The sequence below is a fragment of the Hakea prostrata genome, chromosome 1, assembly GCF_041222555.1.
Source record: "Hakea prostrata isolate BN-2017 chromosome 1, UWA_Hpros_2, whole genome shotgun sequence".
NCBI lineage: Eukaryota > Viridiplantae > Streptophyta > Magnoliopsida > Proteales > Proteaceae > Hakea > Hakea prostrata.
The window spans coordinates 18571759-18588945 of record NC_142600.1 but is presented as its reverse complement, the minus strand read 5'-3'; the positions used below and the strand labels follow the sequence as shown (position 1 = coordinate 18588945).

Sequence of the window (17187 nt, the reverse complement as noted above, 5' to 3'; positions counted from 1 at the left end):
GAATGGCAGAACCACCTCCTTTTGGTTCAACCCTTGGGTAAGAAACACTGCAAACCATTCTCTGGATGAGCTTAATCCTGATCTTTTTCCTACTAGAGCAATAGTGGAAGAGGTTATCACTCACATAAGATCACAAAGCAAGGAGTATCTTCTTAACTCTAATCCTTCCCCTAATTCTCGCTTTCTAAATACAATCATAAGCATTGTCCAACCGTCTCCAACACTGGATGTTTGGTTATCTTTAATATCTGATGGCGATTTCTCTGTTAAAACAGCAGGAAGAGCCTTAGCGAAATTAAAGAACAACAACATGCAGAATATTAACTTACAATGGTGGAAATTCTTTTGGAAATTACCACTTCATCCTAAGTTTAAAGAATTTTGTTGGCGTTTATTGAATGCAGGCCTAACAACTCTTTCAAATGCCACGACCCCAACTTTGGTCCAGACAATGGCATCTTCCTTTGTGGGCAGAGATGGCGCGGGCCTCCCGGTTCCTCCTACTCCCTCTCCTCTTTGCTGGCTTTCTTTCTCATCTTGGTACAATCCGAATGGTCCCTTGCTTCACACCGGGGCTTTTTGGTGAAAAATCTTTTGTCCGTGGGGCTGGCTCGCCTCTGGCTTGGCGGCGGCTTGGCGTGTTTGGTGCTGCGTTTCCGCCTGTTCTCCCCGCTTGGCCTTGTTTGTCCCCTGCTCGTTTTGGCCGCTCTTTTGTTCCTCTCCCCTCTGCGCTGTTGGTTGCTCCCCCCTCTTTTGTGGGTCCCTCTCCCTTTGTCTGTCTCTCCCCCGTTTCTTTTCTTTTCTTTCTTTGTCTACTTTGTTTCCTCTGTCTTTTTCTTTTGCTTCCCTTTCTTTTTTTCTTCTTGCCTGGGTGGGTGCCTCTGCCTTCCTGTCGTGCTGTTTTGGCTGTTGGCTCGGTTTCCCGTGTGCCTCGGGTTTGGCCTTTGGTTGCTCGGCCCGCTGCCTTTCTGGTTGAGTGATATTCGTGTCAGGCCGTGGCTCCTTTGGGGGGCCATAGACTTTGGGGACAATATGGTACCGATTGGTGACGGACAGAATAGCATAGACTTTTGTGTATATCTGAGAGGAGTATTCCGTTCAAACTTACCTTCTTCCCTCGGGTCTTTCTTCAAGGAAAACCCAGTTGTTTGTGGCTCCTCGGCCGGTTTGGCCTCGTTTCGGTTGGTTCGGTTCAAACTTCAAAGACCTGCTGATACCAATGCAAACCAGCCAAAATAGCAGTGATAGGAAGAAGAGAACACTGAAACTGACCCAGGCAGAGGGTTCAGGTTCTGCTTTTGTAGCTCCTAGAACTAACTCTTATCGAACCAAGTCTAACAGGTTATGGACCCCCACAAGAAAAGAATCAACACATGATTTTGGGAAGAATGGAGAAATATAAAGACTCGAGAACAATCAATCCGGAACACTTCAGACAATCAGTGCCATTTTTCAGGAATAAGAAAAATAAAATAGGAATTCTAACAAACACAAAGGGGGGGGGGGAAAAACAGGGGAACTCACTGAAAGAAGGCTTTGGTCAGATTGAGAAAACATGAAAGAGAAAAATCTGCATAAACAGCTCTTGGCGGCCAAGGTATTAGCCCAACTTTTCATTCAGCTTTAAAGTGCAACTCAAATTATTGTTTGGTATGCCCTGAAAAAGAATGAAGCAACAGAAATCCCAATCCTATTATACAAACGCAATCAACTTGCCTATAGCTCTATCTGATCTAAAGCAGAAGATAACTGCAACTATAACTAAACAACTAGTTTTGAAGTCCATGAATAAAACAACGGAAAAAAATCAACTAATTCTTAAAATAATCCCAAACCTGACTGCAACAGTGGATTTTATGCAACAATTTAGAAAATCTAATTATTTGTTGCAAGATGTCTTGAATTAATACTAATTAAAAATGATGATTCCACATATAGGTATTAATAATAGTAAATTTTTAGTGCCTCTGGCCTAGTCATCACCTAATCAACAAGCACCTTCGCAGGCCAAAACAACTAGCCATTGACTTATGACTACAATAACATAAATGGCTTTTCTTCCTTCCACCAGAAAAAGAAAAAAAAAAACATAAATGGCTTTTCATGAGATCAAGCACATTCTTAGAACAAAATGTCAATAAATGGGGTTTAAATAATATCACCTAATCTGCATGACATAAAAGACAATTCACCATGCACATCACATACATGCTTACGATCCTGTGTGTATAAGAACATGTTCAATCACATGTTGAATAGGAAATAGTAATTAAAATATGAATTACTCTGTCAGATCAGGAAAATAAAAAGACAAACTTAAAAGTCATAAATCAATTTCATGGTGACCAAGAGAATGACTCTACCCTAGTAAAGCATCAAACCAAACATATATTGTTTGCTTCTTGTCATTAGGCACAGGAATACCCCAATCTACAGATGCACGGGAAATAGAAAAATCTTTCAGGCCACTCTTGATCCAACTTTGCACCTGAACCAGTCTCCGTGTTAGTTATGGAATCCAGGAAGAAAACAATTTCTGAAATAATAGAATAAGTTCACATGCACATAAAAACATTTTCAAGAATATAACAATAGCATCAGAATCAAGAATAACCAAAGAGAAATATCAACAAGAATTTCATACTCATAAGAAAGGAATTGAATCCAAGGAAAACCCTTTAGGTGGCTTCATAACTGCTAAGCACACAACTACCAAGCAATCAGCATGCACCAGAGGAGCTTGGACCGACAAGCATAGATCAGGGATCACCTAAACCAAAATTAACAGTTTGAAGTCTTACCATTTTCTTTTTTCTACTGGAGACTTGAATATACATTTCATTGCACCCAAAATGCACATGATGTAAATACTAATATATAAACAATTAATGTTCAGAAAAGGCTAAAACTAGAGTTTGTGCAAAGCAAATGTGGAAACCTGTTAAACTCAGGTTGAATAAATGATGAGCACCGAAAAGCAGGTTTCATACGATATCGCTGTCAAAATTAAAAGGAAAAAAAAATTCCCTCTGTGCCGGCTGTGCCCTTTTGAAGTCCAAATTTAAGGAGGAATGGTTAAGGAATTGAAAGTCCCACCATTTTTCAAATCCATTCCCCTTTGATCATAGCTATCAAGGCATCACCAAAGCAGGCACTTGTTGGTGTCACCTTTGCCCTTGATAATCTAATGTCACAATAGAAAATATTTTGGAATGGATGAAAAAGAAAAAGAAAGAGGGAGAGAGAGAAAAGGATGCACTGTCATTGCAGAATGTGGCCAGTAAGAGAAAAGTTTTGGAATACTGCCTGCATTTTAAGAACTAGATCCTTTTGGGAATTTTGTTAATTTCTTGTCAGCAACTCCACAGAAGGAGAAAAATAAATGCTAATACAATGGGTGTAATCTCATTAACAGTCTTATTTTCAAACAATATGAGGATAACTACCTGGTTGATTTGTTACCCCCCCCCCCCCCAAAAAGTTTACATTTAACTCCAGTGGTCATAACAATGCAACCAATATTCTGAGTCATTTTTACTTTTGGCAACTCTACTTATGTAGCTTTTATAATTAGCTAAATAGGCAGCTTTCGAAAATCCAATAAAAAAATGAATTATTTTTATCCCAGAAAATTAGGAATATATAAATAACATTTTGAATGATAAAGTGGAAACTAACTTATCTACCTTTCATTTTTTCTGTAACCGCCTATCCTGTTGAGCATGCTCTGAGGAAACAATCATTTCAGACTCCAAAGAAATTGACTCATTCTAATTTTTGCAGCTCCAAACAACTTTCCAAAGCAAAACAGTCATCTTACATGTTGTGAAAAAGGTACAAATGACTTGCTACTAGTGCAAGAGGGTGAGCTTATGAAGTTGAAATCATAATTTAATTTTCTAAGCTTCCTGTGATAATAATATTTTTTCCAGAACCCCAAACAAAACAATTTAGTCAATAAAGGGATGGAGGGAAAATGTTGACTCGTTCAACTGCTGAAAACCATTATCTAGATTTTGATGTTAACATTCAATGAAATCCTTGAAGAGAAAAGGAAAAGTGAAAACCAAGGGGAAAGTATATCATCCTCACCTCATTCAAACGAAAAGAAGGCTGCACGAAATTCGGATTTTGACTGAGAATCTGTTCCAATGGTTTTTGATACTTTGACAAGGCAAAGAAGAAATTGTCCTCCTTTCTTGAGATGCAAGGCTTTAGATGCATTGGGCAACAGTTGTTTTCAAGTAATTCTTTCTCATCCTGCATTTTTCAACCAAGGTAGGAAATTTGTATTTAGAACATGTAAACATGCATTTTCATCAAATTGTCCACTGGAATATGAATAATTCATAGTCTATAAAGGAGGTTTAGCCTTTAACAGTGGTAAAATTGATCCATTGTGATCAAGTGGTCATGTGTTTAAGTCTCAAAACAACCTGCAAAAACAGGGATAAGGCTGCATGCGTTATGACCATCCTCAGGCCCTGCTAAAAGTAGGAGTCTTGTGCACTGTGTATGACACTTACATTTTGATCCTCCCAGATGGTGGGTGCCTAGTTCTTGGTATACCCTTTAATAGTCTTTATAAGGTAATAATATCATGTTCTTGGAAATGCAGGAAGCTTTTAACCCCTAGGCAATGACAACAGGCTACCTACAACACATAAGGTACAAAAGCAGTAGAAAGACTTGAGAAAACCCAGGCCAGTTGAATGGCAAGTCTCATCCCTGCATGTACATGACTGCAGTTGAAACAGCCTTTTACCCGCATAGTCTCTGGACGAAGAGGGTATACGGTATACCTTGTACTCCTCACAGTTGACACAATAAAGGCCTTCATAATCAGCCCGGTAAATGTCACCATTTGCAAGAACTCTCGAGTAAAATTCCTTCACAATTGTTTCATGATGTGGATCGGTTGTTCGAATAAACTTGTCATAAGATATATCTAGCTGCAATTATCGAGAGAAAAAAAAACTTATGACCACTATTGTAAATTGTAATAGGGAAAAAGAAAAATCAAAGCTTCCAAGCTAACAAGACTAAATAGTGAAATTACATCTTTCCAGAGCATCTTGTAAGAATGTGATACAACATTGCAGTGCTCTCTAGGGCTGGAGCCACGGGCAGTGGCAGCAGAAGCAATTTTCTCTCCATGCTCATCTGTGCCTGTGACAAATACAACCTTTTTCCCCAGCAATCTCTGATAAATTGAAAGAAAAATTAATCAATCAAAATGTGAATTTGTCCAGGATTCGGGTTGGAAGAATGCTTGACAAGACAAATAATCATTACAAGCATGGGAGATGAGAGGGTAACCTGAAATCGAGCAATTGCATCGGCAGCAATTGTAGTATAGGCGCTACCCATGTGGGGAGGGGCATTTACGTAATAAAGAGGAGTTGTGAGAACAAAAGGCTCCGATGAGGTTGTTTGTCCTTGGCTGCTCTGAAGTTGGCTTCTGCAACTGCAAAGCATAGATGATCTGAAGGACGGCAGAGAAAGCGGGTTCTGAATACTGAGTCGATCCTTAATAAACTTGCTTCTGGAACTCACTGAAGATAAAGGAGAGAAGAACCAGGTGCCATTTTGCGAGGATACAAATACTCTTCCAACCATTCCTTCTATCGTCTGTCCCTCTCTCTCTCTCACTGGGTGTGTCTTGGAGATAAGATGAGCAGCAAACGAGTCGAGCTCAGTTTATCGTTCGCAAACCAGACTCAATCAATGATGCGGATGACTTTATCTTGAATATTGCAAATTTAATGAAATATAATCGTTTTCGGTTCTTTACCCTAATAATAATAATAATAATCGTATTAGGTTACTGGTTTTTTTTATTTTGTTTTTTTTTTAAACCCTTTTTTTAAATGTTTTACCCAAGTTCGAAATGCTAACAAAAAAAATTGTGTGTCTCTCGCTGACGACACCTACGACACTATGACATTTTAAAGACATTTCATCAACTTTGGTAGTAAAACCTCTGTAAAATCGTTGGGTTACTCCAATCTTGCTGCTACTTCAGTACTTCACCTTTGTTTTGTTTTCTTCGTCTAGAGACTGAAAGGAGATCCTTTTCCCACCCCATGCCATTTTAAAACCCCACTATTTGGGGACCTGAAAAAGCAAAAGTGGGACCCATCCCTACACTTCTCCAACCCTTCTCCTCCTCTCCCACCCACATTTGCCCCACCCCCCCGCAGGAGATCCTTACTGACCATATAATAATATATCATCACAATCTCTTCTCTATTATTGCACATTGTTTTTGCTAAGGGTTTTCTTTGGTTTTGTTTAAATTTTGAATTATTGATTTTGTTTGGTATTTTTTATTGTTTTTCATTGTGTTTCCCCTAAAATGAGAGAAAAAAATTGCAACGGTGAGGGCTATGAGTGTTGGAATCGGAGAAGGTGAAGGAGAAAGCTTCGAACCACACCTATAGTAGTACTCATACCATTGGGAATTAAAGCTTCAATTTTTGCAATATTTCACCGGTTCAGCAACTTTTCTGTGATTTTTTTGTGACTTTTGGTAATTGTTGTTTTGACGTTGGATTTCGTATCGCCCTTAAGCGACATGTCAATTTTTCGTGTCCATATGCCATTGATGCTTTGATTCGTGTTTTGTCCAGTACATTTGGTATAAAGTTATTTGGTGATTTGCAATATTTTCATAAGTGTGGAAGCCCATCGTGGTGCCCATGGGTTATTTTTGTGTTAGCAAAAATATATTAATGATCTGTTGGCCCATGCACACATGTTAGATGCAAAGCCACTTGCAACTCCTATCGCATCCATACCCATGCCTCTGACTGGTTCGCCACTTGACGATGGTACTCTTTATAGATGCACCATGGGTGCTCTTCGATATCTCTCCTTCACCCGTCCTGATATTGTATTTGTTGTTGGCCAGGTTGCTCAACATATGCATTCTCCTATGAATCATCATTGGGTGCTAGGGGTGTCAATTTATAGCCCGAACCATTAAAATCAAACCGTATCGGCCCGTTATAGCCCGAACCAGCCCGAACCAGCCCGAACTGAACCTTAATGGGCCATAATTGGGTTGAGGGTTGTGGAGCCCGCACCAACCCGAAACCGAACCGCAACCCATTATAACCCGTTTTGTAATTTTACATTAAATAGTATTTGAATCATTGTATTACCATTAGGTAGTTGGTATAGACAATTAAAAAAATTAAGCATGAATTCAAATATCAAATAGTCATTTTACTACTTAATATCTAGGTTATTGATTTCTATAAAATGGGTGGGTTTTTTTTTAATGGGAATTGACCAATAGCAACTTTACTTTCCATATAATTTTCACTTTTGTTGTAGGATGCTCAATTGTTTTTTCTTGTTCTTTTTCTTACAACAACATAAACCGTTGTTGAACCCGAATCTAAACTATTAGCCCAAACGGTTAGTTAGCTCGAACCCAAACCGCACCAAATCAAAATCGGCCCGAAACCGTTATTTTGCTAATGGGTCGTGTTTGGGCTAGGTGTTTTTCAACCCGAAATAGCCCCAAACCGCACCGTTGACACCCTTAATTGGGTGGTTGTAAAGAGTATACTTTGTTATTTGAAAGGAACGAGTTCTTATGGTTTACTTTTTGGAGTTCATTTAGTTGTTTCTCTTACAGCACATTCCGATTCGGATTGGGCGGGTGACCCACAAACTTGTCGCTTTACCACTGGCATGTGTGTCTCTTTCGTAAATCATCTAATATCATTGGGATCTCGCAAACAAAGAACGATATCTCATTCGCATCCACTACTACATAAATTATTTGGATACGGTCCCTTCTATTTGAGCTTGACATTTTTCTCTCGAGCACCTATAGTCTATTGTGACAACCTAAGTGCTACCTTCTTAACAATGAATTTTGTTTTTCACTCATGCACAAAGCACCTAGAAAATCGACTTTCATTATGTCCGTGAGTTGGTTGCCGCCAAACGCCTTGTTGTTCGTTATGTGTCAACCATTGATCAGCTGGCTGACTCTTTCACTAAGGCTTTATCTCGGCCTCACTTTCTTTTGTTTGGGACAAACTTGCCATCCAAGATGGGCTGCGCTTGCGGGGGGATGTTAGGGATATATACCTCTTTGTGACTTGTCTTTCCTTGTAATACCATATATATCCTTACTATTGTATATATATATATACGATGTACTGACTCATTGTTAATTAAGTGAAAATATCAATTTCTACACTTTCAAGCAAGCTCGAAAAATCGAACGATTTTGTGGTAAAAGATCCTGTGACTGGATAATCTTAGGTGGCTAAGTTGTATAATGACTTGATTGCTACATAGAGAAAGAATTGAATTTTGGAGTCAATCCTTGAAACCTGATCAAAGATAATAATAAGACCAATTAGCAGGTCCAAACCACTCAAGATACTTGAAATACCTTCTATAACTTATAATCAGGAATCAGCTGCTAGCTAGGGAGGTATAGAATCCGGGCTAGCTAAAAGAACCAAAGGGGCCGGGTATGACAAGACCCAGGAGGATTTCACAAGGCTGAGATCATAATGATTCCCCTTCATGAGAGTTTAGGTGATAAATAGATTTATATTGCTGGTTCTTCCCTTAATAAGGTCGTATTTAATAATCCACTTAATTACTTTATTTATTTATTTACTTTTTCCTGAAACTTTAATTACTCATATAACAGTAGAGATCCACTAGAGATTCTAGTTGATATCTTGACAACTATAGGCTTTTAAGCAAAGATCGATGACCAGGGAGAAGTTTACTTTGACTGGAATGGTCAAAAGCTCTTCCAACAATAAATGTCCAGAGATTAAATATCATTGTCAGCTTCAGAATCTCCGGCTTCACCTTATTTATGAATATTTATTAATATATTCAAAATTGGTTGTTTTCCGGCTTTTAGGGAATTCGTTCAATTTTAAATAAATTTAATTCACCATTATTATTATTATTATCATCATTTTGGGGGAGGGGGTTAGATGGGAATCTAGATCATCACTCCCGGGAAGCACTTTGTGCTCCCGGACGATTTTTCCATCACAAAAACGGTGAGCCTCCACCTCTAAAAAATATTAAAAAAAAAAAAAACAAAAAACTCCCATCACCACCCCTACCCCCAATATTTTGTGGTGGTAAGTTGTCGGGGAGCACTTTGTGCTCCCGTCGCTGATCCGGACTCATTAGATGGGGTGAGGTAGCTATAGATCATTTTCATTTTCCATCTAATCAAATTGAGTCATAATTTTCTCCATAAGCCTTAGGCTATCGATCTCGTTGAGTTGCTTTTTTTTTTTTTCTTCTAATAAATTTACTGTTAATGGCATGGAATACCTATGTATCTAAAGATATTCTATACACTTAATTGAAACGGTGAATACAAGTATAGAACTTTCATAATGTTATACGAATTCAAATTTCTTACCTTTTTTTTTTTGCTCTTCTTCTTTTAGGGAAGGAGAGCATAATACAAAAGCCCTTCAAAGGGGTAGAAACCTAATTATAATGGATGCTAGATACTCAAAGAAGAGTTCATTAAAATTCTAAAGTGCCTTTCGACATAATCTCAATGAATCAAATTCTATTAAGTTATATTTTTCATATTGATTTATTCAATACTTCGAACCGCTAATGCAAGGTTGGTTGACTAGTAAAGACCTATCTATACCTCTTAGTGAAGAGATTGTGGATAGCATATGTAATATCTCCATCCCTTATATATAAAAGTGCCTATTTAAAAAAGAAAGAAGAAAAGTACTTCGAAACCTAACATTTTCAATTATGGCATAGGTCTCAAATAATTCCGATTAGGCTTTATTGTTTGTTTAATGCGAGGATACTAAAATATGAATGTACTCAATTATATGATCACTATTAAAAAGAAAATGCCTTTCTTAATTCTAATTCAACTCGAGAAAAAGATAAGATAGAGTATTAGAAGTCCGTCCACGTGACAAAATTTTCCCCTCTGCGTACATCAATGTAATTAAATATCCAACAGAAGAAACTAGAGAGTGCCTTTACTAGTTCAACTAGTGTATCGAGTAATGATTCTTTATCCTCTCAAATTTGGTATGCCACGTATATGTTTGTGAGAATAAAAATTCAAAGTGCATCATGGGTCCGATGCACGACATCGTAAATTAGGCAATGCCACTAGACTTAAGATGACATAGAATTTGTCCAAAACCTTCTTGTGTTTTATGAGGTTGAGAAACATTAATAATAAAACAAATGTTAACAAACATTAAGCACCATCTAACACCATTTGAAATTTACATCAAACTTTAGGTCTATTCCTCTAGAAAAAAAAAAAAAAAATTTGGCAACTCTTTTGCAAATGATTTTTTAATTAATAACTAGGGTTTTTTTGGAATATACGTATAAGAATTAAGGTTCCACAGAATGTAACCCATAGGTAGTTTCAAGGCCGAGATGCCACTAAATACTACTGAGAGTGGATGTGCATATCTCGGGGTCCATCAGGATCTTTTTTGGTGCATTCCCGAGGTCGACACATGACTTAGGTGTTGATCAATCAGAGAGAATGCATGCACTTGTGATAAACACAAAGGTATGCTCCAATGAGAAGCTGAATTCTACTAAGCACAAATGAACTTATCCTTTGGGGATCTCAACATAAATGTATCTGGTATATACCATGATTTTGTTACAGCTAAGCTGATATATTTATATATTTTGGAATGACCCTAAGTTGATTGGACTGAAACATACACAACTATATTTCCCTTTAACGTTCTTTACCAAAAAGAAGGAAGGAGGAAAATAAGAAAAACGTCAATATTAGACGACGACACTTTACCCCAAAAAAAGAAAAAAGAAAAAAGAAAATATATATATAAAATAAACGACAACACAAAATTAAATCTCTCTCTCATTTCCCATATCAGGCGAAGTGCTCTAGACTTCGTTGCAGTTTCTTCTCAACAGGTCAGTGATAAGATATCTGCTTCAACGCAACCTCATAGGTTTCTGGGCGTCACTATGGATGTAAGAGTTCCAGTAGACCAGTGGAGCATCAGCGACGACGACTCATCTTCAGGTTTTCGAGTTCTTCTGGTCGATAACAGTCCCACATGCCTCGCGATTATTCATGCAATGCTTCAGGCATACAGCTATGAAGGTACTGATCTAACAAGATTAATTTACTGTGTGCTTGATTTTCCTATTTGCTTTGTGATCTAAATCTGTGTATATGGATTCCACATCATTTTGTATGTCGACTGTGTGTGCCTTTTTCTGAGTTCCCTTATCACATGCATGTGGGGTGCAATGAAGGGCTGAGACGAGCGGTGCAGAATTAGGGTATCAATTCGATCATCCACAACTTGTATGTTTTGATGTTCGTTGTACGAATGATTGATTATATTGGAGTTTGGAAGATTTTATTTTTTTGGGTGAAAGTTGAAAGATTCACGTACCTCTTTCTTTTCTTTCCCCATCTTTTGTTATTTTCTTCTGTTTTTGATTTTTGATTTGTGGATGCAACATGTTTTTATGTTTTTCCTCAATTTTCTTGTTAATTTCTGTTGGCAGAAGCATTTCATTTTTTTTTTGGGTAAGAGAAGCATTTCATCATGATCACTGTTATCACTTTCAGTATGAGTTACATTTGCTTCATCTTCTTCCTCTCTCTCTCTTTTCCTCCAATTTTTGGGTGCTCCTGCTTTATCATTAGTGTGAAATTAATGGGAATGTGCACAGGGTCATCCAAAATAGACAAGATACCTATATTTCATTTTTTCTATTTAGAAAAATGAACAATATGGTACTGGACACTCAATAGAGGGGATAAATGACTGCTGCACCTTTGCTCATATGCCTTAGCTGATGCTTCCGCAAGTACTCTGGCCTTATGGTACACTTAAGGACCATGCTGCTCAGAAGGAAACACTTCTCCTTTCTTGATATCTATTTTCTTTTTTAAGGAGAGGATTCCTTGAAAGGAAACATCGCTCGTGTTGAGAGCATGCAAAGAAGCATTAATAAGGGTAGGTTTACGCCTTACTTGGGGTGGGAACAATCATTTTGTTTCCCTATGCTAGGCAAGGATCCTTATTTCCTTTTAGGGATCTTTCCCCTTTTATCAGTTTCGTATTATTTGTTCAATTTGTTTTTTGTAATAAGCGGCGGGCTACAACCCTAACCCTGAGGGGATTCGAACTCTTGTCTCCTATTTGGAGTTGTTGGTTTTTTACCAATTGAGCCACCCCTCGGGGTTTATTTGTTTAATTTTCTTTTTGTTTGGTTGTGTGGTTTATGAGATAAGAAGGGAAGAATTTGTCATTTTTCTCCTTCTTTGAGAGCTAATTAATATCTCCTCTCCTCCTATATATGGGCACAAATATGTCATTTAACCAAGGAGGAGCGAGATAATCATATGGCAGTGCTAGCATATTCATGTAGCTTGCCAACTTTCTATTTCCCAAGAGAAAAAAATCAAATGTGGTTCCTATTGCAAACATGGGGTCCAATGGTGTGAGCATCAATAGGGCCATTTTGACCTTTCATGGGGATAGTGATTTGGGTTGAGCATAAGGGCCTTGTGGATTTCTCAGGATTTCCCCCCTTATTTCCAATCTCTTCCATTTTTAAGGTAAAAGGAGAAGAATTATTTTTTCTCTTCTTCAAAGTGCTATTATCATTTTTTGGATTTTTATTTCATGTCACCAATTGTAAATTGCTACACTTATATGGATACATTAATTCATTCTCTTTCTAGAATGCCATTTGGCTTTCAAAAGATACATTAGCACCTTCCTGTGCCTATCTCTCTCCCATAATAAGGGCATAGATATGTCATACCATATAGGGAGGGGAGAGAAATAGACACACGTATATATTAGCATAGTCTATGCAGCCTAATAAGCTTTGTGTTTGAGGGAAAAAAGAAGTGTGGCTCTTATATTAGAAAGAGGATATATGGAAGTGTGTGTAAAAACATTAATAGAGGTGATTTCTATCCTTCATCAGAGTGGGTAATCATTTTATGTCCCTTCATATCGAACAGAAGAGCCATGTCGCCATCTAAGAATACTTTTACTCACTATCTATCTTTATTTCTTTTTTTTTTTTTCTTCTCTCCTTCTTCTTTTTTTGTGTGTGTGTGTATTAGTTTCTTGTCCTTGTTTTGTTTTGTGATTTGATTTGAGAAAGAAGTATTTTCCTCCCCTTTTCTTAGGTCTGATAATGTTTTCCATTTTGCCTATACAATACTAATTAATTACAAGATGTTATGCTTATTGGGATGTGTTAATAAATTCTCCATCTAGGATGCTGCTAGATAAATAGTAAAATACCTTTGCTAGTGCCTCATTGTGTTTATCTCCCTCTTTACATAATAAAATAATAAATATGTCATTTAATAGAAAGCAAACGTGGGAGAAATAGACACATGCAATCACTAATGTCACTATCTTGTGGCTGTCATGCCCAAGCATAAAAAGTATGCAAACTTATCACCCTCATCTCAATGACGTAAAAATTTTTGATGTCAGTGTGCACACTTGTGCACTTTCATTGGTGTGGTATATGCAATCTATTTGTTATATATAGTGAAAGATTTAGGTTTTAATTGGAGAACTCAAATTTGTAGATTGGATTTAAATTTGCTTTTTAGATTCTAAACATATGTTGGAAATAAATGCTTAAACACCCGTGCCATGCTCATTGACTTATTAAGTCTCATTCTAGAATGTCATCTGTCTACCTAGGACACATTAGCGTCTTTTGTGTCTACCTTCCTCCCATACATAATAAGGGCACAAATGTGTCATTTCGTATAGGGAGAGGAGATAAATAGACTCAAGAATATGCTAGAATAGTTTATGCAACTAAGCTTGTATAAGGAGAGGAGAGTCTCAAGAATATGCTAGAATAGTTTATGCAACTAATAAGCTTCGTCGAGGGAAAAGAAGGTGCACCCCTTTTTGGGGGGGGGCCGGTGGCGTGTGTGTGTCAGCATTAAATGGGGTGAATTTATCCCCATTTTTGGTGTAGGGCGATCATTATGTCTCCCTTCGTATTGAATACAAGAGCCACGTTACCATTCAAGAATACTTCCATTCACTATCAAAAATTTCTTGTTTTGTTTTGTGCTTTAATGTAGAAAATAACGTTTTCCTCCCCTCTTCTTAGGTCTAATATTGTTTTCCCTCTCTTCCTGCATGTTTCTAATTACAAGATGTTATGCTTATAAGGACATGTTAATTAATTCCCCCTCTACCATGCTACTAGCTAATTAGGTTCTAATTAGAGAACTCAAATTTGGAGATTGGATTTAAATTTGTTTAGGAGATTCTGAAGATATATTGGAAATATATGATTAAACACAAGTGCCATAACCACTGACTTATTCTTTATAAACTTTTCATATTTGTTCCTATTCACAGTTGTTGCTGTCAAAGATGCTTGGGATGCACTGGCTATTCTTCGAGATGGACAAGTAGAATTCAATATTGTTATAACAGAGGTACACATGCCTGGAATGAATGGATTCGAGCTTCTTGACAGCATAAATGCTGAGTTTAATAAGCTTCCTGTAGTCAGTAAGTTCCTGAAAGATACATGATCATTTGTAGTTTAGTTTAGTTTTTCTTTTTTGGTTTCTTTTGTATATGTCTGATTTGTTTATATCTTGCGTTTCAGTGATATCTTCGGATAATAGCAAATATATTGCTTGGAGATGTCTGGAGAAAGGAGCTTCATTCTACTTTGTGAAGCCTTTAACTGGAAACAATGTCAGTAAGCTTTGGCAATTTGTATTTTTGAAAAAAGATCCTGAATATAAATGGAAGATGGGAAGTGTTCTTGAGGATTCGATATGGGCTGAGGAAGTAATCGAGAAAGATATTGAGTGTAGCCCCTCTGTTGATGAAGAACTTACTCCGTTCCAGAAAAAAAAGAGAATGGTTTGGACCACTAAGCTTCACGGAAAATTTGAACAAATTGTCAATAAGCTAGGCATTAAGGGTAAACGATCTCCAACATGAAGCTGATCTAAACATCTCAATCATCTTTACTAACTATTTTATTCTTGAATAATCTTTTTTACTTTCCTTGATGCAGATTCTACTCCAAAGAAAATACTTGAGATGATGAATGAACCAGGACTGGAAAAGAAGCATGTCGCCAGTCACTTGCAGGTAAATCATCAAAAGCTTCTTCTTTAAGGAAAAATAGGACAACAAGGATTATAATTTCATTTGAGTGTAGCATGTAGGGTACCCATAATCACCAAAAAATATATATTATTTTCCATAGAATCCTCCCTTTTGAAATTCAAGATCCAACGATGTATGCATGGCACCTTTGGTGCAGCATTTCCTCATGAACACAGTCCAGTACTGATAGGAACCCAGTCAGTAAATATATTCAACTTAATGGATGTGTTTGGTGTGGCTATCATAGGGATTTTGCTATATATATATAAGTGTCAATGACAATTTTTATTTTCATTTTCTGTGACATCCATTACCCAGAAGTATCGTTTGTTTGTAAAAGAACATGTGGACCGACAAGAATCCGATGATGAACAAGGTCTCGGTTCACTAGATGAGGATGAACTTAGGGTAGACTATGCATCACCACCAGCTGCTCCAGTTTTTAACATAGAACATGCAAAAGCTGAACCTGTGGCCTTTCAAAACTACATCAACTCCTCATTTTTCCAAAATAAACCACAAAATTTTAGCATGGGACAATCTTCATTTGGTGGTAATCCTACTGGCTCTGTCAACTCTATGGGAGCATTTGGAATGATTCATCAGCAGCCTCAGCAAATGGCATTAACTACTGAAGCACCAGTTTCTGCAAGTTTGTTTGCAAGTGCCAACCAGTTTTCAGCAATACCAGGAAACATTATTCAGCAACCATCTTCTTCAGTGCAACCACCAGGACATCTACAAACTGACAATGGAGTTGCAGAAAGCGATGAGGACTTCACATTCGATTGGATGGACCATGGCACTATAATTCAAGACGAAACTGATATTTTCGATCATAACTGAAGGTTATCTCAGCAATATATCTATTATTCTAGCTGGTAGTTTTAAGTCCTCAACTAAGGTTTGTATGACTCAAGTTATTTTACATTTTTGTTTCTTGGTTGCAGCAGTAAGTTCATGGAGCAGAAATAGAAGCTGAATTCGATATTACAGAGGATCAAGTAAAGGGTCTAAAAATAGGGAGAAAGTTATCGTCATCTAGCTAAAATGCATATCGATGGTGCTATGTTTTATGAAATTATGGTACTGTGGGATAAACTTTATGATGCTACTATATATACTTATATTAAACCTTTGGATTTGTTAGTATCTTTTTCCATTTATTTCTGATTCATATTTCTTATTCTTTTTCGGTAAAGATCAGTTGTATTAAAGATTAAAATGGTAAAAGAATCTGTAAATCTGCTTGAGCTGTAAAACACAATGACCCACACAAAACAAATGGCCTTCTCTTAAAAATGTCAAAATCGATATCTCGGTCTGCCCATTGCATCCATCTCCATTTCTTGCCATATGAGTACGGGGCAGCTTTGGAATTCTTGCAAAGTCTTCTCCTTTGCTACTGAACTGGTGAGGTATCGGTGATGGCATTCACTTCTCTGAAGCAATGCGTAATCTCACATTTGATCGAATCCAAGTACGGTAGCAGGTTCCACCATCTCTGAAGCACAGACCAAGAAATTGTCTTCTTACGAACCAAAATAAATGCTGCCTCCAAGTCTATTTTGTTCCATCCTTTAAGGCATGGTGCCTCCAACCCCCTTACCAAAGCTTTGAACTCAGCTTCAAAGTTTGATTTAAAGCCAAGGTAACATCTGAAGTGGTGTACCATCTGGCCTGGCCTTTGAGTGTTTGAATATACCTATTGCCCCTGCATTGCCTGGGTTTCCCAGTGAGCTCCCATCTATTTTCTGATAGAGTTTAAAATCTGAACTTATCTACATTGTAAACTTCTTGGTTCATCAGTGCTTGAAGGTTGAGGTTTGAGATAAAATGTGATGGACGTGAAACACCATACAAACCAAACCTGATGCACCCCAGACTTGCAACCTAAATTGACTTGAGGCCTAAAAGAACCAATTGTACTTGCTCAATGCCACGGCTAAAGGCGAATGTTTAAATTATTTACAATGTCATCGACCTCCATGGACAATGATAG

The 17187-nt window shown here is 37.4% G+C and overlaps 1 protein-coding gene across 1 annotated transcript in view; it reads right to left on the bottom strand.

The window, feature by feature from the left end:
• The window catches only part of OVA1 (methionyl-tRNA synthetase / methionine-tRNA ligase / MetRS (cpMetRS)), a 42815-nt gene extending 37068 nt beyond the window's left edge, over positions 1–5747 (bottom strand). Inside the window, exons 1-5 of the mRNA XM_089168096.1 lie at positions 5320–5747; positions 5060–5203; positions 4803–4952; positions 4093–4260; positions 2364–2488 (exon numbers count right to left, since the gene is read on the bottom strand). Of these exons, the coding sequence (XP_089024222.1) occupies positions 2364–2488; positions 4093–4260; positions 4803–4952; positions 5060–5203; positions 5320–5619 (887 nt within the window). The 5' untranslated portion in view covers positions 5620–5747. The remainder of the gene's footprint in view (positions 1–2363; positions 2489–4092; positions 4261–4802; positions 4953–5059; positions 5204–5319) is intronic.
• Positions 5748–17187: the final 11440 nt, after the last annotated feature.